The sequence below is a fragment of the Osmerus mordax genome, chromosome 15 (assembly GCF_038355195.1).
Source record: "Osmerus mordax isolate fOsmMor3 chromosome 15, fOsmMor3.pri, whole genome shotgun sequence".
Taxonomy (NCBI): domain Eukaryota; kingdom Metazoa; phylum Chordata; class Actinopteri; order Osmeriformes; family Osmeridae; genus Osmerus; species Osmerus mordax.
The window spans coordinates 16,747,683-16,771,466 of record NC_090064.1 but is presented as its reverse complement, the minus strand read 5'-3'; the positions used below and the strand labels follow the sequence as shown (position 1 = coordinate 16,771,466).

General features: G+C 48.5%; 3 protein-coding genes across 6 annotated transcripts; 2 read left to right on the top strand and 1 right to left on the bottom strand.

Moving 5' to 3' along the window:
- Positions 1–339: 339 nt before the first annotated feature.
- thtpa (thiamine triphosphatase) lies at positions 340–1,998 on the bottom strand. 2 transcript variants are annotated; one of them, XM_067252025.1, is made up of 4 exons: positions 1,894–1,998; positions 1,649–1,720; positions 889–1,428; positions 340–803 (listed from the first exon to the last, which is right to left on the bottom strand). In XM_067252025.1, exons 2-4 carry the CDS (start codon positions 1,716–1,718, stop codon positions 703–705), a joined length of 711 nt encoding a protein of 236 aa, XP_067108126.1. In that variant the 5' UTR covers positions 1,719–1,720; positions 1,894–1,998; the 3' UTR covers positions 340–702. The 2 variants fall into 2 exon arrangements, with proteins under 2 accessions (XP_067108126.1, XP_067108127.1); XM_067252026.1 differs by having other exon boundaries at positions 1,899–1,990.
- A 616-nt stretch (positions 1,999–2,614) lies between these two features.
- zfhx2 (zinc finger homeobox 2) lies at positions 2,615–11,579 on the top strand. The gene is made up of 5 exons (XM_067252073.1): positions 2,615–2,645; positions 4,295–4,453; positions 5,209–5,266; positions 5,583–9,847; positions 10,012–11,579. Exons 1-5 carry the CDS (start codon positions 2,640–2,642, stop codon positions 10,417–10,419), a joined length of 4,896 nt encoding a protein of 1,631 aa, XP_067108174.1. The 5' UTR covers positions 2,615–2,639; the 3' UTR covers positions 10,420–11,579.
- A 1,700-nt stretch (positions 11,580–13,279) lies between these two features.
- On the top strand, positions 13,280–23,356 carry pabpn1 (poly(A) binding protein, nuclear 1). 3 transcript variants are annotated; one of them, XM_067251947.1, is made up of 7 exons: positions 13,280–13,723; positions 15,369–15,477; positions 16,217–16,284; positions 16,465–16,571; positions 17,116–17,203; positions 18,660–18,814; positions 22,771–23,356. In XM_067251947.1, the coding sequence occupies exons 1-7, from the start codon at positions 13,589–13,591 to the stop codon at positions 22,961–22,963; spliced, it is 855 nt and encodes a 284-aa protein (XP_067108048.1). In that variant the 5' UTR covers positions 13,280–13,588; the 3' UTR covers positions 22,964–23,356. The 3 variants fall into 3 exon arrangements, with proteins under 3 accessions (XP_067108048.1, XP_067108049.1, XP_067108050.1); XM_067251948.1 differs by having other exon boundaries at positions 21,820–22,911; XM_067251949.1 differs by lacking the exon at positions 13,280–13,723 and adding an exon at positions 14,042–14,131.
- The last annotated feature ends 428 nt before the right edge of the window (positions 23,357–23,784 follow it).

Below are 23,784 nucleotides of genomic sequence, written 5' to 3'. Positions count from 1 at the left end.
TACTACATGTTTCAATTTTTTTTTTTTATATGAGGGGTAGGCTTTGTGACAAATGTCTGAAAATGTATCGAAAAAGCATCCCCTCACATTTCCAAAAGAAGCAGATCCGAAAAGGGGGGTGGCATCGTAAGATAACTGCTGTGTATGACCTACGTTTTGAAGATGACTGATGTGGTTTTCGAAAGCAAGAAAAGGAATTATTATATGCAAAATAGGTGTTTGAGGGCCACATGTCTGTGCGTATTATCACATTCCGTAGACCCACCGTTGAGTCAATGTCCGTTTTACTAGCTCTAAATTTTAAAACGTCAATAATACTCCCGTGGTCACAACTTTTCAACAATAGGCAATTTTATTGTGTCTTTCAAAAGAGGGTCACTCAAAGAAAAATGTCAATAGTAACAGGTACTAAACGTTTCTAAAATTGTGTTCAATATTTAGATAGAAGGGATACAGAGAGGGTCCTAGATTAAAGTAGATTACCGCAGAAATCACCTGAATTAAAAACGGGATCAAATGGCAGCCAAAACAAGCTTTACTTTATGATATGACCAAATCTTTGCTCGTCTTGAATTACATAGGAATTACTTTGTTATGATAATGTGAGACTGACAGTTTAGATATGCAATCAAATATTTAAGTGGGAGTATGGAAAAGCATATTAATAGATGAAAAATTGATTGTTACAAGTTATCCTATTTCTCACAATATATGTGCATTCAGTAATTTAGTGTAGTGCTCAGGGCAGTAGGTTTGCAGGTAGACATCCATTTTCCCCTGAACTCTTTGATCACCAGACAGGCCTGAAGGGAAGAAAAACAATTATACATTAAATATACAGACAAAAATAAAGTATTCTCCCATTATGTAGACATTTCATAAACTCACCCAGCTTCTGAGCAGTATTTCTGATCTTCTTCAAGGCAGGCTGAGTGTCTTCTCCTTCAGGCACAATCACCTCGATTTCTCCGACACAGTATCCAAAGTCAGCCTGATCCAAGTCCACACGAACTCCTTCCTCTTTAAAACCGAACGAGCGTCGCACAGTTATATAATTTGCAAAGCAAACCAGTTTGAGTTCAGCCAGCCAGGCGTGGTCTGCAGGGCTGCTCTCGGTGGCTCCTGTGGAGGTTGTGTCCCCGTGGACTGGGTGTGTGTTGCTGGCACAACCTCCCTCCTTCCCTTCTTGCTCATTAACACTCTCACTCATAATTTCTCTGACTTTCAGTTGAATCTGAGGTAGATTTGTCATCTCCACATATCGGGAACACAGCGAAACCTCCCCACTATCCTCTAGCTCTGTAACAGTTGGGTACTTCAGCTCCCAGCTGCCCTGGCGACAGCGGAGCCAGACATTTCTCAAGGTGAGGTGGAAGTCTGCAGAGTCATAGTAGCGGTCTTGAAACTCACAGTGACCAATGCACACGGCTTGTTGAAGAGAGGTTGAAGGAAAAGGAGAGAGAGAACAATTCGAATGGGTTTCTTGTTTTGACTGATAAAGTGCAAAGAGAATAAGTCTACATGCATGAATTAAAATGTAATGTTCCCATAGTAGACCTTGAACTTGATGTTCAACAAATCCTATCCCCTCTCAACTGGATATTGGTGTACAGTCCTGAATACAGAATGCTATGAAGTATGAACACACCTCCTACCCCCTCCAGTCTTTTCTGAATGTCAGCATCACACACAAATTTCCTCTCCACCTCCACGCTCATTGCTGTCAAAACGAACACAAAATACACATTAATGCCACATTAATCAGTTTGCATTTCAAACACAAGATAATTTATGCTGTAAAGCTAAACAGTCGACAGATATTGCAGTCTAAATGCGGAGTTTATGTATGAAAGACCCAGCCAAACCATCAATCAAATGTACAGTTTCTCTCACCTTACATTTAACAAACAAAACAACCGAATCACGTAGTAGAATAAAACAGCAATCGCGTGTGATTTTAACTCGGTTAGCTAAATCCCTGTCATAAGTAAAACGTTTTACACCGGCACAATATGGGCACCTTGATGTCCATTCGTGAGCGTCAAAGTGCCGTCACACCAACGCAGGCGCACATTTGGTAATGCACTTTAACTGAATTGAATCGTTGGTAAAGTGTTTTTTTTAACTCTGATTAGGGTGTGATGTGTCCATAACACTCGATGGCTTCAACTGTGTCTGCAATAAGAGTGATGGAAATACAATAAAACGGTAGACTGTCGAAACAAAATGTTTGCAAAATCACATTATTTATTTAATCACTTTATCATGACAGGCAATCTACTCAGGAACACATTTTGGCCGATATCACAATTTTAAACTTGTTGAGAGCACACATTTCTAGACTTTCCTCGACCTTTTTCAAGATTCATATTGAACATACAGTTGCAGACGTGATTGTGAGGACGGACAATTCAAATATACAAATACTAAATGTGTTTTCGACGGATGTGTGTCCCTGAATGCCAGCAATCAGCCTTGGGGGGAGCTGTCGTGTGTTTACTAGAGGGAAGAAGGGACGTAGCGAGACGGATAGGGTGAATGCGAATGAGGGAGGGCGAGAGAGCGAGCGAGGGAGGGCGAGCTAGAGAAAACTTTTCAGTTCTGAAGAGCAAGGGGAAGCGTGCGCTGGAGCGGCGACCATGCAGGTAAATGCATTAGCTAATTGCTCTGAAGTTAATTAAACAAGATAGCCGACATCGAATTAGTGTTGCTGTATTTGGAAGGGTGGTGTGCAATTCATAGTTTCGAACGAATGATTATGTTGAAAGTCATGCAGTTCCATAAACAGATTGCGAACATTAAATTCCAAACTTTTCAACCTCCGTCTTTTCTCCCTCTCTCCGCCACCCCTTCGCCGTTCTCTGTGTGCACGTAGCTAGTGTGTTTCAAGTAGCCTAGCATTTAATTCTATCGTCAATTACGACTTGAAACGATGTAAAAGCTAGTTGAAATGGTCATGAATCGAGCGAAAGTATGTAGAATAATGAAGTTGACTATCAAAATGCGTTCATGGGTTCTGTGGAATGGAGAGGGAGGAGGGGGCGCGAGGTTTTTTACACATCTGTAAAGGGAACCCATATTCATTAATTAAATAGCTTAGTCCGTGTAGGCCTCAATTTGCGCTGTTGAGCAGGCGGCGGGTGGTGTAATACTAGATGCCCCATTGGCAGTCCACAATCAGTGGGGTAAGGAAACAACTCGAGGCCGAGGTTTTGGATGAGACGCCTAAAAGCCTACTTAATCTATTTGGTATCTGAACCCGACCACATATGCCTCGAGATGGGTAGCCAAGTACCAAGCCATGTACACCTGGGTTTGTTAGGTAAGATAAGTTTTTTTCTGTCGAGTCTAGTGGGAGGAAGGTAAGCAGCAGGCTTAACGTTAGTGCCACGACTTTAGCCCTTTTGTTTATTACATTTATTGCTAGCTAACGGTAGCTCTTATTATACCAGACAAAGCAGTAGCTAGATGTGTATGTTACTATTTTCAGCCGTACTTTGCTCGATTTGCATAGCAGCGATCTTGCGGTTCTCCTTTTAATGAATTCATAGCATTCCAGCTAGCAACATAACTACGACGTTGTGTCTTATTAGCAAGCTAACTAGCCTGTGCTAGGTAATTGATTCATCACTGGTCGGCACAGCTAATTAGGCTGCTCATTAATTAGAGCGAATACTAAACAATGAACACTTTTGATTTTTTCGACAAATATATGATTACATATTGATATGCAGCCCAGCGTTCTTAAGCAGGCTTGCTGCTAAAACGATATTTTCTGGGCACGGCTTGGTAATTGGCATGAGGTTAAGGACGCAAGTGGGCAAAAGCGCTGTGTTGGTATCTTTCTTTGGAGAAAAAGGGGTTCACATCGGTAAGTTTCTACTCTGCAATACGGTGCATTGTAGTTGTACATTCTGTTGGTATAATTTAAAATTGTATTTGCCAGATATGGTAACTAATCACTCAATGCGTGTCGAGTATTTTCTTTCTTACTTGAAAACAGCACTGCATTGAGTTGTTGACGGTGGATTATGTCGGTCGTTGGTATTTTGGTGGTGTGTTGGGAAATGATTTAGCTAATGGATCATGATTCGCGCATTGTAATGAAGCTGTGCAGTCTTCAATTGTTTGATTCTGGTGCAAATTTCTTATCAAGGTCAATAATCAGGCCATTTCTGCAGGTTTAAGTTATTCATAATAACGTGGCTGTGCAGTGTTGTTTAGAAATTAGGCTAATGTTTTAAAACATGTCTGTACGTTTTGTAACATTTTTAAACGCATCTTGGTCTGCCAGGAGGAGTCTGGAGAGACAGTGTGCAGTGACAGCAACGGGGTGGCAAAGTGGCTGTGTCCTTTGTGTCAACAAGAGCAACCAGACCGGGGCTCCCTTTCTCAGCACTTGACTGACAGACACAGTGTTCTTCCCACCTGTGTGGACAAACTGCTGGACATAGTAAGTATTATATAGTTGCTGTGTGTAAGATTTGCCACTGGGGGAGTTATTTTACACAAATGGGTTCCCAAAACGTTATCTAGATGATTTTAGATTGGAAGGAGACCGTCCTCGACAAATTAGCATTAGCCTAAATGGCCTTCCAATGCAACATGGAAGCAAGTGTTGGAACAGTCATTGTTGGATGAGGGTGTTAATGTCAAATCTTGACATGATGATGCTGCTCGGTCGGCCCTAGCGAAGAGTTGCTCGTCATGTGAAGACAGCTTGAGGCTACGCTTCCATTAAGTCTGAACCAAGTCCTGGTTGGGCAACTAATCTATCATGTATTCAGTCAACACTCGGGTCAATGTTATTCTTGTATATAGAGGATTGATGCAGAGTCTGCAGGCCTTAAAGAAATGTCATTGCACTCCACTGATCAGCCTGCAAGACTGGATGAATGACAACCATTATCTGTGTTGTGCTATTTATTACTACAGAGTCAATGGGTGGAGACATTTATACAGATATCGGACTGTACATTGTGGTGGCTGATGTCTATGCAATTATACTAATCAAATTTGCATGAGGAATAAAGTAGGCCTTTTAGTTGTTTTAAATCGGCAACAATGCCTTGTGTATCACCTTCACTGGAACTAAACCGATGTCCTATTGTTGCTCAGCTGTTGGGTCCTGCAGATCAGAGTGGAATATTTAAAGTTCCTTTTTATTTTACGTTAAACAAAATAACCTGCCAAGTCTGTTCTCCACAGGCTGCCCCCAAACGGAATGAGAGTGGAGAGGAGGATCCAGGTTCTCAGAACACCACAGGTGAGCTGCTCTTCAGCGGGGCAGAAGTTACTTACTTTCCCACAGTGTTCATTAAATGCATCACAGCGCCAGGTATCAGAACAGTACAGACCGGTATCAGACCAGTACAGACCGGTATCAGACCGGTATCAGACCAGTACAGACCGGTATCAGACCAGTACAGACCGGTATCAGACCAGTACAGACCGGTATCAGACCAGTACAGACCGGTATCAGACCTGCCACCAGGTAGAGGACATGCAGGTGTTGTCAGAGTTGATCAAGTAGGTTTAAAAAATGTTTAAACTAACAAGTACCATTTTTGTTTTCAAATCAGATACCGAATCATCACATCTGAAGCATGCCTCAAATTCCCCCACAGAATCATGTCAACCTGATGAGACTTCTGAACCAGAAAAGTACCCTGAGGTTGATGCAGAGCTAGAGAGGATGGGGGAACCGGAAAGGGATGGCGTTAACCTGGAGTCACATCTGGAAAAGGAACAAACGGAGGAACTCGCTAAAATGGAGTCTGCAGACAACAACGACAGAACGGCGGGTAAAAACGGTGTTGTGGCGGAAAGCGTCGACAGTCGACTGTTCAGATGTAGTGCCTGTTTGGAGGCTTTCCCTACCAAGACTGCATTGAGTGTCCACTACAACTCCACCTCCCATATCCAAAGGATGAGAACAGGGTCCTCAAATCAGGGTGGAGAAAATGACAACCCTTCTCTTCTGCTCCCTTCTCTCTCTCGGCCCTTTATATCAACCAAGCCCTACCAGTGTGCTGTGTGTCGCGTCTCTTATAACCATGCCATAACTCTGGAGAGTCATATGAAATCTGTTTTACATCAGACCCGCAGCAGAAACGCTGGAAACGCAGCAAGCAGTGCAGCTGGAAACGCAGGAAGTACCGGCGGCAACAACAACAAAGCTCCTAGCTTGGTCGTTACCTCCGGGGGAGGAGCCTCTCAGATGGTCCCCGCCACCAGCAGCAACTGCATTGCCCCAGGAAACCTGACGGCAGTGGTGACCACAGCCAAAGATGGAGATCAGATTCAGACCGTGTCAGCTTCCTCTCTGCTCTCCTCCCCTGTGGCCTCTTCCCAGGCTGTCTCTGCCTTTCTCACCCTCCTCACGTCCAGCCCCGGCTCCCTCCCGCATTCCCTCCTCCCCTCCCTGTTTGCGGCTGGCGCGGGTCCTGGCGCGGCCACAACCCAGCTGATCCCACAGCCCCAGATGCTGATGCCCATGATCCTGAACGGCCTGGCTCAGAGTCAGGGCCTAGGGTCAGATGCCCAGCACCTCACCCAGTCCATGCCCTTACTGGGTCTCAATGCAGCCCAGCAAGCCCTCCTAGCCCAGAGACTCGGCACCTTACACACCCAGTGGCCCACGCTGGGACTCCCAACGACTCTGCCGACAAGCTCAGTCGACCGGAAGGAGGATGTCAAGAGTGAAGAGGAGACGGCGAAGGAAGAGGGTAAATGTGTTTCTGAAAGAGGGTCATCAAACGTTAAGGTTGAGGAGGAAGATAATTTGATGATGGAAAGAGGGCAAGTTAAAACAGAGATGGGGGAGGAAGAGGACAAGAAGTTTGCGCATCAACTGAAGGATGGCAAAAAGAACAGATTTGAGGCCTGTATAAAAGAGGGAGACAATGAAATGGCGGATAGAGATAGCACAACAGATGGGAGAATCTCTGGTCCAGATGAAGGTGGAGACATTGACAAGTGTGGTGGCAAATTGGCTAAACCAAATCTAACGCTGTCCCCAATGTCTACAGACAAAACTTTACTCAACGACAACCGTTCGCCCTCTGTGTCTGTACCCAGCAACTTCAGTTCCAGCCCGGTGAATTTAAACCTCACGCTCAGCCCAGATTCCACCCCTCAAAAATCTCAAGCCGGCACAAGCCCATGCACTTCGGTCAGCACCCCGAAATCCAGCCCCTTTCGATGCACCTTAACTTTCCCAGACCAAACTCGCCACCTGCGCAATCCAAGAGGTTGGCACGTCTCTCCCGGCCTGCCCACGCTGTCAGAGTTCCAGTCACAGGTCCTGCTGGCGTTCCTGGAGTCGCGTAGCGAGGCCGACGCTGTCAGCCCGCCCCACGAGGACTGTGAAGCTCTGGGGAAAGAGGTCGGCCTCTCAGAGGGGGAGGTGCGGAGGTGGCTTTGCGACGCACGGAACGCCAAAGAAAGGCAAAAAGCCCTGGCGACACAAAACAGACGCAGCACGGCAAGGTACGCCAGGCGCGACCGGGGCACGGGAAACAACGAGAAGGACCGCCTTCTGGCGATGGTAGAGAGCGAGGCCTCCGGCAGTCAGGCGATGGATCTCTCCAGCAGTGGAGGCAGGAGGAAGGAGACTCCAGCGGGTTCCTGTCTGACCTCTGACTCGGACAACGAAGAGGTCTACACCTCGGTCATCGTGTCGGATGAGGACAGTCAGAGTGCGTTCATGAGGGAGCAGCCTGACAGCCCTGTCAGGGAGGAGCTCAGGAGCGATCCAGCGGGAGACAAGGGCTCGGGCGGAGGGAAGGTCCTGCGCTCCACCACCGTGTTTCTCTCAGATGCTGAGGACGAGGATGATGATGAGGAGGCCGGAGCGCAGAAAGCCAAGAGGAGGAAGAGGAGGAGGGAGTTGGAACGCGAGGAGGTGGAAATCAAGAGGGAGAGGCTGGACCCTGATGTGGATCTGGAGCTGGAAGCCCAGGCTGACCCTCCCAACCCCCTTCAAGTCGCCATGGACCATCCCGGACTTCCCAGCAGCCTCCTGCAGTCCCTGCCTCTGTCCCTCTCCCTCGCTCCGTTCTCCACCCAGTTCCTCAGCCCCTATGTCCTCTCCCTTCCTTCCTCTGTGGTCGGGGTGGGCGTGGCAGAAGGGGATGGCGGTAAAGCGCCTGCCTTTCCAAGTCCGCCTAACGTCACAAGATTCTCCGACCCTCTCCTCACACCGTCCCTCTCGTCGTACCGTCAGTCTTCTCCGTACCTTCCCAACGGCGAAGAGAGTGAGGCTGCCCTGGACCTCAGCATGGGGAAGAGCCACAGCACAACGCAGGCTTCCTCCTCCTTGTCCTCCATGGTCGACAAGACCTCAGTACAGAAAGGACGTTTGCTGGACGGCCTCGGCCTGAGGCCCACAGCCAAAGGGCTGATAGTGGTCCAGGTAAAACCTGACCCTGCTGGCAACACGTCCACTTCCAACAGTGGGGGGTTTATCAATAGCAATAACATGTCCAAACCCAGCACTGTTTACATGAGGGCGGCCGAGAGAATGAACGCCACCCTCGTGGAGAGAGAGCGGGAAAGGGCTAAGGTGCAGGAGCAGGAGAAAGAGAAGGAGAAGGATAAGGAGCAGAGGAAGTCCAAAGGAAAGCGATACAGGGACATGAGGCGGTCCAGAACCATCATCCAGGCAGAGCAGCTGGATGTGCTGTACGGGTGCTATTTCAAAGACCCCAATCCTGGAAAGAACGAGTTTGAGCAGATATCAGAGTGGGTCCACCTCCCCAAAAAAGTGGTGCAGATCTGGTTCCAGAACATGAGAGCCCGGGAGCGTAAGGGGGAGGTTCGCTTCGTTAGTGACGGCACTCTAGCGGCAGTGGGCAAACCGCTCATCAAGTTCACCTGGCCCCTTTCAAAACCCATCTTCTCCACCCTTCCCAAGTCAAACGCCAGTTTCAACAGCAGTGGCTCGACTGCAGCCACGCCTGTTCGGACGCTCCTGAAGCCTGACAAAGAGCCGGCAAAGGAGAAGGTGGCTGTGAAATCCTCCAATCCGGTTCCCTTCAAGCCGAAGGATGCTGCCCTCTCCACGGTCTCGTCCGTGAGCAGCAGTGTGTCTGCAGTGCCAAAGACCAAACTGGAGACGACTAGCAACATCACCATGGTCAAAATTGCACCTAAAATCACACCTCCAATTCTTCCTGCAGCTCCTAAGGAGACGCTCCCCGTCCCAACTCGCTCGCCGCAGAAACGCAAGATGAAAGAAGAAAGCGGGGACGAAGAGAGAACAGACGAGGAGTATGATGGAAGTGAGGAGAAGGTTGGTCCTGCAATCTCCAACCGCATGGTACCCAAACTGACGTCCACACCAATCAACAAACCACCCTCTGCTGCTCAAAAGCAGAATGGGCTGAGCTACTGGTCTCCCAAAGGAGCCTTCAAGATCAACACGCTCTCAAGGGAACAGTTGGGTCTCTCTGTCTCTAAGCCCCGTACCATCACTCCTGCTCCTGTGCCCTCCATGACCACATCCCCCACCACCACATCCCACACCACAACCACCTCCTCTTCCACAACCACCACCTCCTCCACAGGGCGCTCGGGCACAGACGCCACCACCAGCTCCCCCAGTGTCCCCAAACCTACGGAGTCCAGTTTCCTTCACCACTCCACTAGTCGAAGGCCGCGCACACACCTGTCCTGCTTGCAGCTGTCCATCCTGCAGTCCTGCTACGAAACGTGTGCGCACCCCAACGCGCTGGAGTGCGAGGCCATCGGCACGGAGCTCGGCCTTCCTCTCAAGGTCGTTCAGATCTGGTTCCAGAACACACGGGCCAAGGAGAAGCGTTGGCGCCTGCAGCAGGAGAAGCTGGTAAGCACCTGATTCCACAGGATTCATTTCAATCAAATTTAAGAATTCCACTTCATTGCCTCATCCCTAACTGTGTACGTAATGTAATTGTAGAGACAGGCTTTGATACTGATATTAACCTTTCCCCATGTCCCTTTTTCTATTTCAACCTCATCCTCGTGTAGTCTCCATCATCGGACCCCGCGAAGAAGGTAGACACTAGCTCTGGAAGCTACCTGCATTACAATGCTCTGAGGGCCAACCGCCCCATTCTGCCCAAGCCAGTCCAGCTCAGCGTGGTGGAGCCGTCCAGCCCACCGCCGGCCGGCCAGCCTGCGGCTCGGGAGAGTCTGAGGGGCAGGTGTGAGGCCTGCAGCGTGGCCTTCCAGTCCAGGGCCGCCGCCAGAGCCCACGTCTTCTCCCCCCGACATCTAGCCACTCTGAGAACCACTAACTTTGGCCAGCCCGCGACGGGTGCTGTTGTCAACAACAATGGGTCTGCTGCTGGATCCAGTTCTGTCACTGGTTCTGGTTCTGGTTCTGGTGGAGAGACTGTTGAGTCCTCTCCACCTCAAGCCAGCAGCACCAGCTAAGGTACAGATCGTTTCTGGTCTGGTACAAGACTCTGGATCCACTGGGTCCTCTAGACCTAATTAACACATTATTGGGCTCAAATTATCAAAAGCTAATATTCTTTTGTTTCTGAGGTTTGAAAAAGGCTGTTGCACCCGATGGCCCTGTTCTCTCTCATTGGACATCAGTTGGACATTTTATGTAGAGTTTACTTGGAGTATACTTGCCATATGCTCATTAAACTATATTCTCCGGTTGGCTCAGCTTCTCCAGTTTGGTCTAATCTTGGCCTGTGGTTATAACCTTCCTGTGGTTATAACCTTCCTTGCATTCTTCTTGTCTTTGGTCAGTGGTCTGGTCCAGTTTTCAGTTATCGATTGCACCATCCACTCAAGACTGTGGAAATGCATCAATAATACGGCCATTCGTCTGACTGTGTGAGATTCTTCAGACTGCTTCTCCAGAGTGAACCGGTGGGCGGAACATGAACTATCTTTGGCCCTGGTGCCAAATAACTCTGTAGGTGAGGTGGTCCACTGGAGAAGGAAAATGCGTCAGTTCACTTGGGACTTGAAGATACTTTATATATCTGGTTGTAGTTTTCCCCCCACCACCCACCTGTATTCACATTTACCTTTTATTCACGACAATCCTCAACACAGGGAAAGTAACATGGGAGATGCTGAAAATGCAGATTCTTGGCATACAGCACTTTGGATTTTAAATTGTAATATTTTTCTTGAATTCTAATGCTGTGTGTCTCTTAGCTTATGAATAATGACATGTGATGCATGTTGGATGTCTTCTCGTAATTCACTTGAACTCAATGGGTGGTTTTTCCTTTTCTGTTTTTTTTTTTGTGCTAAGAGCAGACTTGGTCAGAAAGACCTGCATAGGGCTCACTAAATGCCAAACAAAACATGGATCAGACCTCACTGCTGTGCAAGGAAAGTCTTAATCCTGATAACTGTAGAGCCATTTCTATTTGATGAATTCTATGTAAAGAGACGTAAATACGTGAGTGGAGAATTTCTTCATATTACCCAGTTTCATCAGTGCGCAAACAAATGATTACAAACAAAAATATAACTTCAACAGAACTTTCTTAGGTCAGAACAATGTTGACCAACAGATCAAGAGAACAGGGTTTCAATTTAGGGGTTTCAAATGAGCTTCTTTTTTTTTTATATTTTAAACTTTTTTTTTTCCCCTCCCATTTTTCTTTTTATCTTGAAATGTGGTTGGTATTACTGGTTGGTATTACTGGTTATGTGTTTGCTGGTTAAAGATCATGAAAGAAATCCAGAAAAGAGGGTGGATGTTCAAAATACGTTTCAGTTGCCAAGGTGACTGGAAACTCGAGTAAGCAATTGGGAAAAATGTAAAGTTGTGAATGAGTAGAGAAGATGGTGCTGTTTGAAGGACATGACAAGAAATACTAAAGAAGTTTTCCTTCAATTTAAGTTGTATATTATTGTTATTAATAATGTTACTATTAATAGTTTTAACAAAAAGAAATGCAAAACTAAAAAAAGAACTTTTTTTAAAAGAAATATATTAAGAAAAACTGATATTCCAAAGTTGTTCTTCCTTTGCTTTTCTGTCATTTGATAACCAAAAAGCAATCTTGAGGTTGACAGAGAGCAGGAGAGATGTTCTTAATGCAAACTGTAAAAGGATATCCCTGGGCTTTAACACTCGAGCCAGTCCACGATTTCAACACGAGCTACAGAATAATGCATTTCTTCTATCACAACACAGGGCACTTGATGTTCAAAGACTTGGTTAATAATTGTTTTTAAAAATGTCCTTTATGATAACTAATCATTTCAATGGTGCCAAGCTGTAGCTTGTGTCTAAACCAAGGACTGGGTGTCAGTGCGGTGCCTGCAGACTGGGTTACACGGTATTGCACTGTCCAAGCTAGATAGGTTTTACGGAGATCTGCTTGTTATTCTAATCATTTTTTCATTGTCACTTGATTATCTCACAATTGTTATAGCTGTACTACTCCTGTTATTATCATTACTCTCATCACTGTTTTGATTATTATTGATAATGGTTTTAATCACATCTCTTTGCTCAAAAAGAGATGTTATTGGTATGAATATTAAATAATGATGGTGGCAGTGTTGTTATTAAATGTTAGAATTTTGATTAAGCTTTTTTTCTTTTCTTTTTTTTCCCTCTTCACTTGTACCTGCCTTATGTGTTGGATCTCCATTCTGTTTTCCTTTTGGTATACAGAAAATAAATAAAAACATTTGAATTGAAGTATTAGGCTACTATGTTTTGGAATCCAATATTGTGAAACTTGACTGTTTCTATTGTTATTGCACAGTATCGGTTCTTTCTTTTACGTGACTGAATTGGGCACTCAATCTGCAAGATAATTGAGAACAGATTAAAGCCACACCCATGGTAACGGCTCAATGCATGATTAATGCCTTTACTCACTGCTTTTCCTGCAACATTTCCATTGCCGTCCCCTTTAAACACAATACGCGCGATTTAATCGTAAATCTAGTTTTACGCCGGTCAATATGGATTTGTGTTGGGTCAAAATACATCTGACTCACAAACTAAGGTCATCAGGGTTGGATTAGGTGACCAAAATGTGTGTCACGCAGACTACAGTGTGTACTAGAAATTCAGTTTGTGACGAACGGCGGTTAGGGGGTGGGGATTGACAGAAATGTTATCGAGTAATACGTAGTCAAATGAGGCGAAAACTGAAACCCCCCTGTCAGTCAGCCAATGGAAACTACGGGATTGAAGAGAGGGTGTGTCTCGAGACGTCAACGGACAAATGAGATTGCGAGTTTACGCCTGCAGTGAGACAATAACCCCGCCCCTGGCTTCCATTTCTGAACTGAGGGACACCGCGCTCGCGTAGAGGATCCTCGCATTTACACACATTTTCTCATGTAAATAAAGTAGGTTCTGTTGGTGTAAATTAGCGACAGATACTCGAGAGCGTTTTAAATTGTACTACTTTCTCGGCTTGGATTCCAGTTTGAATAGTGGCTATAACCGAAGCTGGCCTTTTATTTCCCGTTTTAACTTTCCTTAAGCGGCGTTTTTCGCCGTTTTTTTTCTTTCGTTTCGCCCCACTCTCCCCCTTGTGTGAGTAGGGGCCTGTAACGTTGGTTTAGCCACGAGGCGCGTCGGTACAGCCAGAATTGGGCTATGGCGGAGTTCGGGAACGGACTGGCGGAGGAATCCCTTCTGGACTCTGATCCTGGTCACCCAGAGCTGGAAGACACAGGAGTTGGCGACGAGGAGCCGGGGTTAGAAGAGGGAGAGGCCGCTATTGAGGACCCGGTAAGTGAAGGGCACAGTTCGTGCCCGTAAAGATACTTAAAGCTCCAGAGAATGCACGTGTTTCACTGGATATTTAATGTTGGCTGTATACACGTTGTATTTGGTCTGAAAGTTATATTATCGTACTCTGTTTATTTGAATATTAGTGTGTTGTCGCCTGGTCGATATTACCGCCATTGTGGCTCACGCAGTGCAGTAGAAATGGGTGGTGACATGCGTGGTTTTGGCGGCCATGTTGGCGCAGCAGCGGTGCTAGTTTCTCTGCGCCAGATCTGTCGACCTGGTGGGGGGAAAAATACTCGTCGCAAAAATGCGAGACGGAGATGTAGGAGACAGGGGCGAGGGTAGGACGGGCCGCCATTAGCCGCCGCAGTGCGAGTATATCCTCAAAGAAGGCGACAGCTCACGGTAAACACGCCTCTTTTTATGGAACATCATAGCTAGAACGCGGTGGAGGTGGGACACATGGGGCATACAGAACATTATTGTGAATTGTCAGCTAGAAAACCGAAGCTCTCTTTAGTTAGCCAGCTTGTAATGTGGTACTGCCAGAGCTGTATGTGGTGGAATTTCTGAGTATAGTATGAAATATACAGGTATTCTGATTGCTAAATTATGTATTATTAACTGCCAGCCAGACACGGCTTTAGCTACGTTGTCTATCTTCATTGGGAAGAAGGCAGGCTAAATAATTAGGATGGAGGTGACGAATGCACTTGACTTGGCTAGTTGCACATTGTGTTGGAGGACAGGCGCATAGAGCTCGATGTTAAGCTAGCTAGCTGTGAATGTGTCTCGCCATGAAGCTAACTCGTAACTGTATCTTAGGCGTTAAGTAAAAAATGATATATGTGGTTTGCGGTAATCTCGGGCCGGTATGCAACCATCATGTCCGCACGAGAGGGTGGCTGTGGGAGTTGGGCCAACACACTAAATATGCGACAAAACAAGACAGTGTACTAGTATCGCCCTGTTTACCCGTACACCAAGCCTCAATTGACACCCAGACCCTGCCATGAATTTCAATTTGATCTCCTCTTGAATTAATACCATGTCGTAGTGTTTTGTTTTCGTTTTTTGCGCTTATTATATATATATATATTTATGTCGGTTGGTACGGCAAGGTATCTGTGACAACGACATCCATCAGACGCGGTGAAAGACAGAATCTGCCGTGCAACAACGGCGAGGCCGGCGCGTGCCAGCGGCGTCAGTCCAGGAGGACGTTCGAGCAGCTGCGCTGCAATGCAGCACTGTGAACGAGCCGCGAGGCAGCACGGACTGAGGGCATGCACCCGACCAGGCGGCCCAACGCGCTGTGGCTGCCGTCTTATTGTCCAGGGCTGGGCCAAGGGAGGATCTTGCTGAGGGGGCATTTTGAAATGAATGGTTACAAAGCCCCCTGTCCTCCACACTAGCCAGCTCATCACGTCATGAGCAGATGGGGCTGGCCTGGCTGGGCCGGCCGCAGGATTAAATTGTGCTGGGCGAGCCAGACGCGTGCGTTCAGGACCTTACACGCTTCGGTTTTCTTTTTGAGGTCACCGTCCCTGGAATAGTGACCGTGGTAGCCTGTGTGTGTGTGTGTGTGTGCGTGTGTGTGTGCGCTATTTGGCTGACGGACTGTTTGTGTTGCCCGCCACAGGAGCTGGAGGCAATCAAAGCCCGGGTGCGAGAGATGGAGGAGGAAGCTGAGAAGCTGAAGGAGTTACAGAACGAGGTGGAGAAACAGATGAACCTCAGCCCCCCACCTGGTATGTAACGTGTGTGTGTATGTAACCTGTGTGTGTATATGTAACCTGTGGGGGTGTGTGTAACTTGTGTGTAACCTGTTTAGCCTAGGTCACATGAGTCTAACGACACATGTTCGGGTCGAATCGTTCGGTACTATACGCATCACTAACCGTCCGGTACTGTACGCATCACTTAACCAAATGGTTGGTTGTTAATGTAGTTGGTGCCTCTGCATTCTGCAAGATGGCCCAGACACCATAACAGCCCTGAGCTGTCTGCCCCTCCCACTCCCAGAGATGACATGCCTCCAGGGAGGAACGCTAAGCTAGCTCGCTAAGCTAGCTCGCTAAGCTAGCTCGCTAAGCTAGCTCGCTGTGATATGGCCATGAATTTAAAGTTGGCAACTTTCTCAGTAGAAAATGTGGGACTGAAGGCTTTTGCCTGCTGCTGTGGCTGTGTAGGTGTTGACAAAACCTTGTTGCGAAAAAATCGTAGCTGGCTAGTGCCTTCTTAGCCTTCACCACCCTTTCCCCGGTTCATATGTCCGTCTAACTTTCCTCTTGTATTCGTTCGACCACTAAGCACTCGGCTGTGATGAACCAATGATCTCTGCCAAGAATTATGGGTGCTGTTTCTCATATTTGAACTGATTTTAGAACGTTACCTCCTGCAGCTTTAGGTTGAGTTATCGTGATGGATCAGCATCAAATTGTAGAAATAAATGTATTTTTAGTAACGTCTCTAAATGGTTTTCTCCAGCTGGTCCTGTCATAATGTCCATAGAGGAGAAGATGGAAGCTGATGGGCGCTCGATCTACGTAGGAAACGTAAGACATCAACTTCTCTTGTAGACAAGATCCGTATCAACCCTAATCTTCTGTTCATACAAGGCTGTTACAATCTGCGTCTTGCATGTTTGGCTGTTAAGTCACCATGGCCCTGAGGAGGCCTACCATCCTACATTTATAGAGAGTGTGTGCAGTTGTTAAAAGTGTGTGTGTGTGTAGGTGGACTATGGGGCCACGGCAGAAGAGCTGGAGGCTCACTTCCATGGCTGCGGCTCTGTCAACAGAGTCACCATCCTGTGTGACAAATTCACAGGGCATCCCAAAGGGTCAGTAGACGCTCTCACTCCTGGCTCTCTCCTCTGGTCGCTCTCCTATCTCTGCTTCCTCGCGCTCGCCTTGCTCTCCTTCTGCCTCTGCTCTCTCCCGTCCTCTCTTTTTTCTCATTGCTCTCTCTACTCTCCTTTCTCTTCTGATCTGTTTCTCTGTCTCTACTCTCCCGTCTCCTCTCTGGTGCTGTCTCTCTACTCTCCCTCTCTCCTGTCTCCTCTCTGGTGCTGTCTCTCTACTCTCCCTCTCCTGTCTCCTCTCTGGTGCTGTCTCTCTACTCTCCCTCTCTCCTGTCTCCTCTCTGGTGCTGTCTCTCTACTCTCCCTCTCTCCTCTCTGGTGCTGTCTCTCTACTCTCCCTCTCTCCTGTCTCCTCTGGTGCTGTCTCTCTACTCTCCCTGTCTCCTATCTCCTCTGGTGCTGTGTCTCTCCTCACTGTCTGCTCCCTGTTTCCCCTCTCCTCGGTAGGTAGTGGCTGGACGCCTGCACCCCAGCCACACTCAGGAATGGGTTATAACTTCAGGTGTTTGTGCATCTGTTGCAGGTTTGCCTATATCGAGTTTGCAGACAAGGAGTCTGTAAGGACAGCCATGGCCTTGGATGAGTCTCTGTTTCGAGGAAGACAGATAAAGGTGAGGATCCAGATGAGATGTATTATCATGGAGTCAGTTGGCTGAGCGGTGAGGGAGTCGGGCTAGTAATCTGAAGGTTGACAGTTTGATTCCCAGCCGTGCCAACTGATGTTTAGCAGACGCTGGATAAGAGCGTCTGCTAAATGACTATATGTAAATGTAATGTAAATGTATTATCATTGTTTACTAGGGGTGTAACGATACTCGCTCACGATACAGTATCACGATACTGGGTGTACGATACAATAGGTATCACAATTTGTTATGACTGAAATTCAATTAACAGATTTATTTCCAAAACATGAAACATTTTCAATAATTCTTTGTTGTACATACAATTGAGTTAACTCAGTTAAAGAGATTTCTGTGAATGCAATGAATGCATGCATGACGCAGGTGCAGAGTAGGTCGTGTGCTGGTAGCTCAACCAATAGGATCAAACGGACGTCATATCGTAAAAATATTGCCATAACTCTACAATACGTGTTTTATTACGATATATTGTTCCACAATATATTGTTACACCCCTATTGTTTACATGATATCATGTTTCTTATGTCATGAACACTTCAAATATGATCTTCATGTTGAGATCAGGAGGGACTAGACCCCTGTGGTGTGTAGTACCAGGGGCCTGTGTACTGTAGAAGGGTGTTTGACACGGCTTCAAAATGGCCACAGCCTAGAAAAGCACAACAGAGTGTGTAGGGTTTGGTGCACAGATATTTCAAACCTCCTGAACGCCTGTCGGTATGCGGCACAAACGTGTGGTGAACACATGTAAGGCTAAGGGCTAATCACAGCGGCCAGGTTCGAATCCGGCCCGGATCATTCTTTACATGTCATCCTCTCTCTCCCTACATTTCCCATCTCTAGAATATAAAAAGGCAGAAATGAATGAAAATATAAAGAAAGAAAGCACTCCCTTGTGCAGACGTGTGTTTCGATACTGTAGTGAGAGCCCAGTGTAACTAGTAGTGTTTTCCCAGTATCAACACTAGTATCAACACCAGTGAGCCCAGTGTAACCAGATGCGTGTCCAGTGAGCCCAGTGTAACCAGATGCGTGTCCAGTGAGCCCAGTGTAACCAGATGCGTGTCCAGTGAGCCCAGTGTAACCAGATGCGTGTCCAGTGAGCCCAGTGTAACCAGATGCGTGTCCAGTGAGCCCAGTGTAACCAGATGCGTGTCCAGTGAGCCCAGTGTAACCAGATGCGTGTCCAGTGAGCCCAGTGTAACCAGATGCGTGTCCAGTGAGCCCAGTGTAACCAGATGCGTGTCCAGTGAGCCCAGTGTAACCAGATGCGTGTCCAGTGAGCCCAGTGTAACCAGATGCGTGTCCAGTGAGCCCAGTGTAACCAGATGCGTGTCCAGTGAGCCCAGTGTAACCAGATGCGTGTCCAGTGTAACCAGATGCGTGTCCAGTGAGCCCAGTGTAACCAGATGTGTCCTTCCAGGTGGGCGCCAAGAGGACGAACAGGCCGGGCATCAGCACCACAGACCGAGGGTTCCCGCGGGCCCGCTTCCGCTCACGAGGGGGAAACTTCTCGTCGTCGCGCGCACGCTACTACAGCGGTTACACACCGCCCAGAGGCAGAGGACGGGCGTTCAGGTGAGCCTGCAGGGACACCCACACCCTGAGGCTGAGAGACAGCGGGGGGCCTGGGGCTAGGACAGGAGGGGGCCTGGGGCTAGGACAGGAGGGGGCCTGGGGCTAGGACAGGAGGGGGCCTGGGGCTAGGACAGGAGGGGGCCTGGGGCTAGGACAGGAGGCGGCCTAGGGCTAGGACAGGAGGGGGCCTGGGGCTAGGACAGGAGGGGGCCTGGGGCTAGGACAGGATGTGGCTGGGGGCTAGGACAGGAGGGGGCCTGGGGCTAGGACAGGAGGGGGCCTGGGGCTAGGACAGGAGGAGGCTGGGGTTTGAAGGGACTGGTTGAGGGGAGGAGGAACAGTAGTTTAGAAGAGCCTTAGTGATGGTTCCTTTAGGTTCTCCACCCTCAGTGGAGATGGAGAGGGAGGGAACAGTGGTAATGGGTTAGTAGAGCCTCAGAAATTATGCCTCCACACTTCCACCTTTTCCCCCCAGCATGCATCAGTGCACTTTGACCCATGGATGCTGACTCATTGAAAGCATATGATTGGTGGAAGGTCAAGGATACGTGTTGGGTTGATAAGGGTTGATGTGAGGACAGCTCTGGGAGGGTGGGCTGGATAAACCTGTCCGGGGCAGTGTGGTGGCGTCAGCCCCGAGCCTAACAGGTTCAGGGAAATTCTTAAGGCTATATTTGGGTCCTGTTTGGATTCTGGCATCCCACTTCCTTCCTGGAGGCTGGCTGGGTGGGTAAGATGGAGGTGAGGTTGGTGGTGTAGGCTGGGTATGGGTGAAGTAGGGTAGGTGGGTATGGCTAGGTGAGCTAAGGTAGCTAGGTGTAGAGGTGGGTACGTGGGGGGGGGGCTAGGAGGGGGTGTTGCCACGGTAGCAGAGGCAGCTGGACTCCTGGTGCTCTGCAGTGTGTTCCAACCTGGCTGTACATGCATGAGGGGCAGGCTCTTTGTATGAGTTGGAGCGTTACATGTGTCTACACACACACACACATATGTGGTGTGTGTGTGTGTGCGTCTCAACTAAAAAGAAATTCTGGTGGCTGGTGTCTCGTGAACTCAGTCACCAGCGCCTGGTTGGAAGTTGACCGGTCTGATCAGAGTACACAGGTGGGAGCCTCCTCACGCTATTCAGGATGATCTGCTGGCTCATGGCGGGTGCCTGCGTCACCGTGTTCCTCGTGGTCGTGACTGTTACTGTCGAGACGTTAGCCATGTCTCAAAGGCCCGCGACCCTCTCAAAGGGCAGCCCCATCCTCTGGTGTCTATCTGTATCTGCTTTCAATCTGTGCAAAAGCCTGCCCCCTATGTATGTAAAACCCGGCGTGGACCAGAGTGCTGTGCACTGGGAGTCAGGTGGCCCTCCCTGGAGTGTGTGTCCTGCTGTGTCTCTCAGTGTGAGGTGAGAGGGAGGGGGGTCCCCGTGATGAGTCAGTAGACCGCTCACAGTGGGCCTCGCCGCGGAGCTCCTCGCTAGGACTCACAGTGGGCCTCGCCGCGGAGTTCCTCGCTAGGACTCACGGTGGGCCTCGCCGCAGAGCTCTGTGCTGGGACTCAGTGGGCCTCGCCGCAGAGCTCCGTGCAGGGACTCGGTGGGCCTCGCTGCATAGCTCTGCGCTGGGGCTCATTGTGGGCCTCACCGGGGAGCTCTTGGGTATGGGCCCTACTGTAGAGCTCTGTGTGTGGGCCCTTGTCTCGTTTTATCAGTGTTGTTGTGAGAGAGACTGAAAGGGAGGGTCAGAGCGAGAACTGATCAGTGCCCTCATACACGCCGAGCGTCACAGATTCTGTCCATTAGAACAGTTCGTCATTCCTGCTTGTCTGCTCTGCGACATAGTTCCAGTGGAGTCCTCAGTGTTTCTTGATTCATTTGAGGAGTGTCTGTTCTGACGGCGTGCTCCGGGTGTTGTGTGGTTAGAATACGAGCTTCCTAATGGATCAGAATCTCTCAGCGCTCGTCGCGTTCTAACGCAAACACCAAGCCCCCCCCCCCCCCCCCCAACACACATGGGCCTCTGGGGGCGGGGTCCAACCAGAACAAGGCACCCTGACGAGGGAGGTCAGGGGTCGGCGGGCCTTGTCTGTGAACACATCCGTTTAATTGGACTCCCTCTGACACACAGGCCACACAGACCCCTGCCCTCTGCCTGTCCCTGTGGAGGTCTGGAAGGTGTGGGATCAGTTCCAGCAATGTGGGGAACCTGTTCACCTGGAACAGGAAGATCCTCCATTGCTCTCCTGGTGTCACCCAGACCTCCACTGGTACTCAAGGGGGAGGGTGGGTGTTGAACCTGTTGGTCGGCCTTCACGCCCAGAACGGAGGCTTCATCCCTGCAGCCTGATTTTCACCTCAGCATCTAGTCACGCGGTCAGAGCCCTGGAGTGACTGTGGTGTGGCCACTGGGCCCTACTTAGAGGGGAGGGAGGGTGTGATTCTGCCTGGCTCTGTGTGAGTGAGTATTGGAGAGTGAGTTAGTGGTCCAGTCCCTTCAGATTGCTAGGTGTGTGTGTGTGTGTGTGAGCTTCATGTCTTGCTGGGGGTACTGGGGGTGGTGTTTGTCCTCAGGGTCTCTCCCAACAGTGACCTCAGAAACGGCTCTCACAGAGCGAGAGAGAGAGAGAAAGAGGGAGAGATTGCCTTCACAACCCCCCCCCCCTCCCACACACACTAGACTCTCAACATCTGCTCTAAGAATCTACGTACACATATTCCACTGTTGGCTGGTGCAGCCCTACAGTTCACTGGGTCACTATCTTACACACACGTTCACTGGTGGGAGAACCAGTCAACTCATGAAACCAAAGGCACAATACCGTTAATATGGTATGAATGTCACTGGATCTATGTAAACATTATTTTTCCTCAGTGTACTTTTAAGGCTTGAGATCTCCCCAGGCCCCCCTCTACCCACACACACACACACACACACACACACTCCACACCTAAACAATTGGTGTCCGTCTTCTTAAGCCAAACAAAAAAAACTCACCCTCTTTTTCTCTCTCTTTTCCAGGGGCCGAGGGCGAACAACATCGTGGTATTCCCCTTACTAATACACCCCTCCCCTTACTATCACCCCCATGTCCCCATACAAAAAAGAATGAAAATACCCCCAATAAAGGAAGGAACCCCCAGAAGAAAAAAAAAAAAAAAAAAAAAGACACAAAAAAAAAAAAAAAAAACATCTCCTGGACAGACAGACTGGCCGCTGTGTGCGTTTGTGTGTGTGCGTGTGCAGTGGAGGTGGGGCCACCATCCGGGTAAGATATGTGATGGCCCTGGAGGGGGAAGGGGCGGGAGGAGGGGGAGATTTGGTGGCATTTCAGTTTTGTTTTTGAGAAGATGATGTAATCTCAGGCTGCAGACGTGTCTCCTTCTGGCTGTGACCTCCAGCGTGACCTCCAGCCCCCCTCGTCCCTAAACATGCTTGCAATCGGAAACGGTGACCAGAGAGGAGAATGTGATGTTTGTTCTTATTTTAAATGTACCTCACATGTGAAACTTCCAATAGCAAATGTTTTTTTTTTTCTTTTTTTTTTCTTTAGTTTGTGGTATTGGAGTATCATATTCTCTTGTGTTGTCTGACCAGCTACCACTCACCCCAACCCCCCCTCCCCTCTAACTCTTCATCACTATGGTTACTGCCGCCCACCTCTGACTCCATCTCATGCCGTGTTCAGTGCCCCCCACTTTTCTCGGTCATTCTGATGGTGACTGGCGTTCAGTGTTCAGTGGGACACACTTGTTTTTTTTGTCTGTTCCTTTATTGTACCACCTGCAACCACGAAGGCATGGCCAGACTTCTGCAAATCCCCCTTTTTTGTCTGCGTAAACCCTCTTCATCTGTGCCTGCCTCTCCCTTTGTGCTGTAAACCCCCCGCCCCCCATTTACCCCTCACCTCCTCCCCCCCTCCCCCCTCTCTCTCCCTCTCTCTGTATATTAGACCACTTCTTGTCGTTGCAGGTTTCAGGACCAGTGGAGGCTGTCCACCCCTCCTCCCGTGGCAGCGCCCCCTACAGTCTCGGCGGCGTCTCTCTCTCTCTCTGCCCCCGCTATGCACACTCACCCCATCCTGTCTGTGTGGGGGGGTGGGGGCGGGGGGCAGGGCGACCACAGGCCCACCGCAGGGGGCATTTACTACAACAACAAGCGTTGAGGCTTACTTTAACTCACTCGCAGGCACGCACGCACGCAAACACACACATACCACACTAGGCCCAGACACACACACACATACCAGACTAGGCCCAGACACACACACACACACACACTTCAGACAACCTACCCAGTACACATATTTATATGTAGAGAGAGCTGAAGACAGACATCAGAGTGGCAGTGAGCGTGAGAGAGTCAGGACCAGAGGGGGAGGGGGAGGAGGGGGGGGAGAGGCCTGTTGTAGCTTCATGTCTCTGAGGCCAGGGCAGTCACAGCTTCAGGACAGCCACGGGGCTAAAGGCAACAATTAATTTAATAACTGAGGGCATCAAGCTTTTCTTTCAGAGGCCGGGGGGGTTGTGTGGAGAGGTTTGGTGTTTTGAAACGGGGAGGGGGGATTGGATTTGGGGGAGGAAAAAAAAGAAAAAAAAAATGTTTTGCTTTTTTTATTTTTAACCCATGAGTCTGTAATTAGACAGAACTAAAAAATAAAGACCATTGTGTAAAAATGAAACTTGTCTTTGTTTTGAAATAGGAGTTGATGAAAAAATATTTGGTCATTTTATCCAAAACACACAGTGAGCCCTGCTTTCTTCTGGTTTTCTGACACCCCAACTGCAGACTGTTACAACTAGATAGTTCAATGTCAAATTTAAATGTTGTGTAGATTGTTATGATCCCTGATAGCTCAGTGGTTAAGGATATGGGCTACTGTGTGAGGGGTCTTGTGTTCAAATCTGCTTGAAGGATCTTCTTACAGCTCTTCGACTTTTATAAATAAAACTGATAAAAGGTACATTTATTTTTAGACTTGGTTGA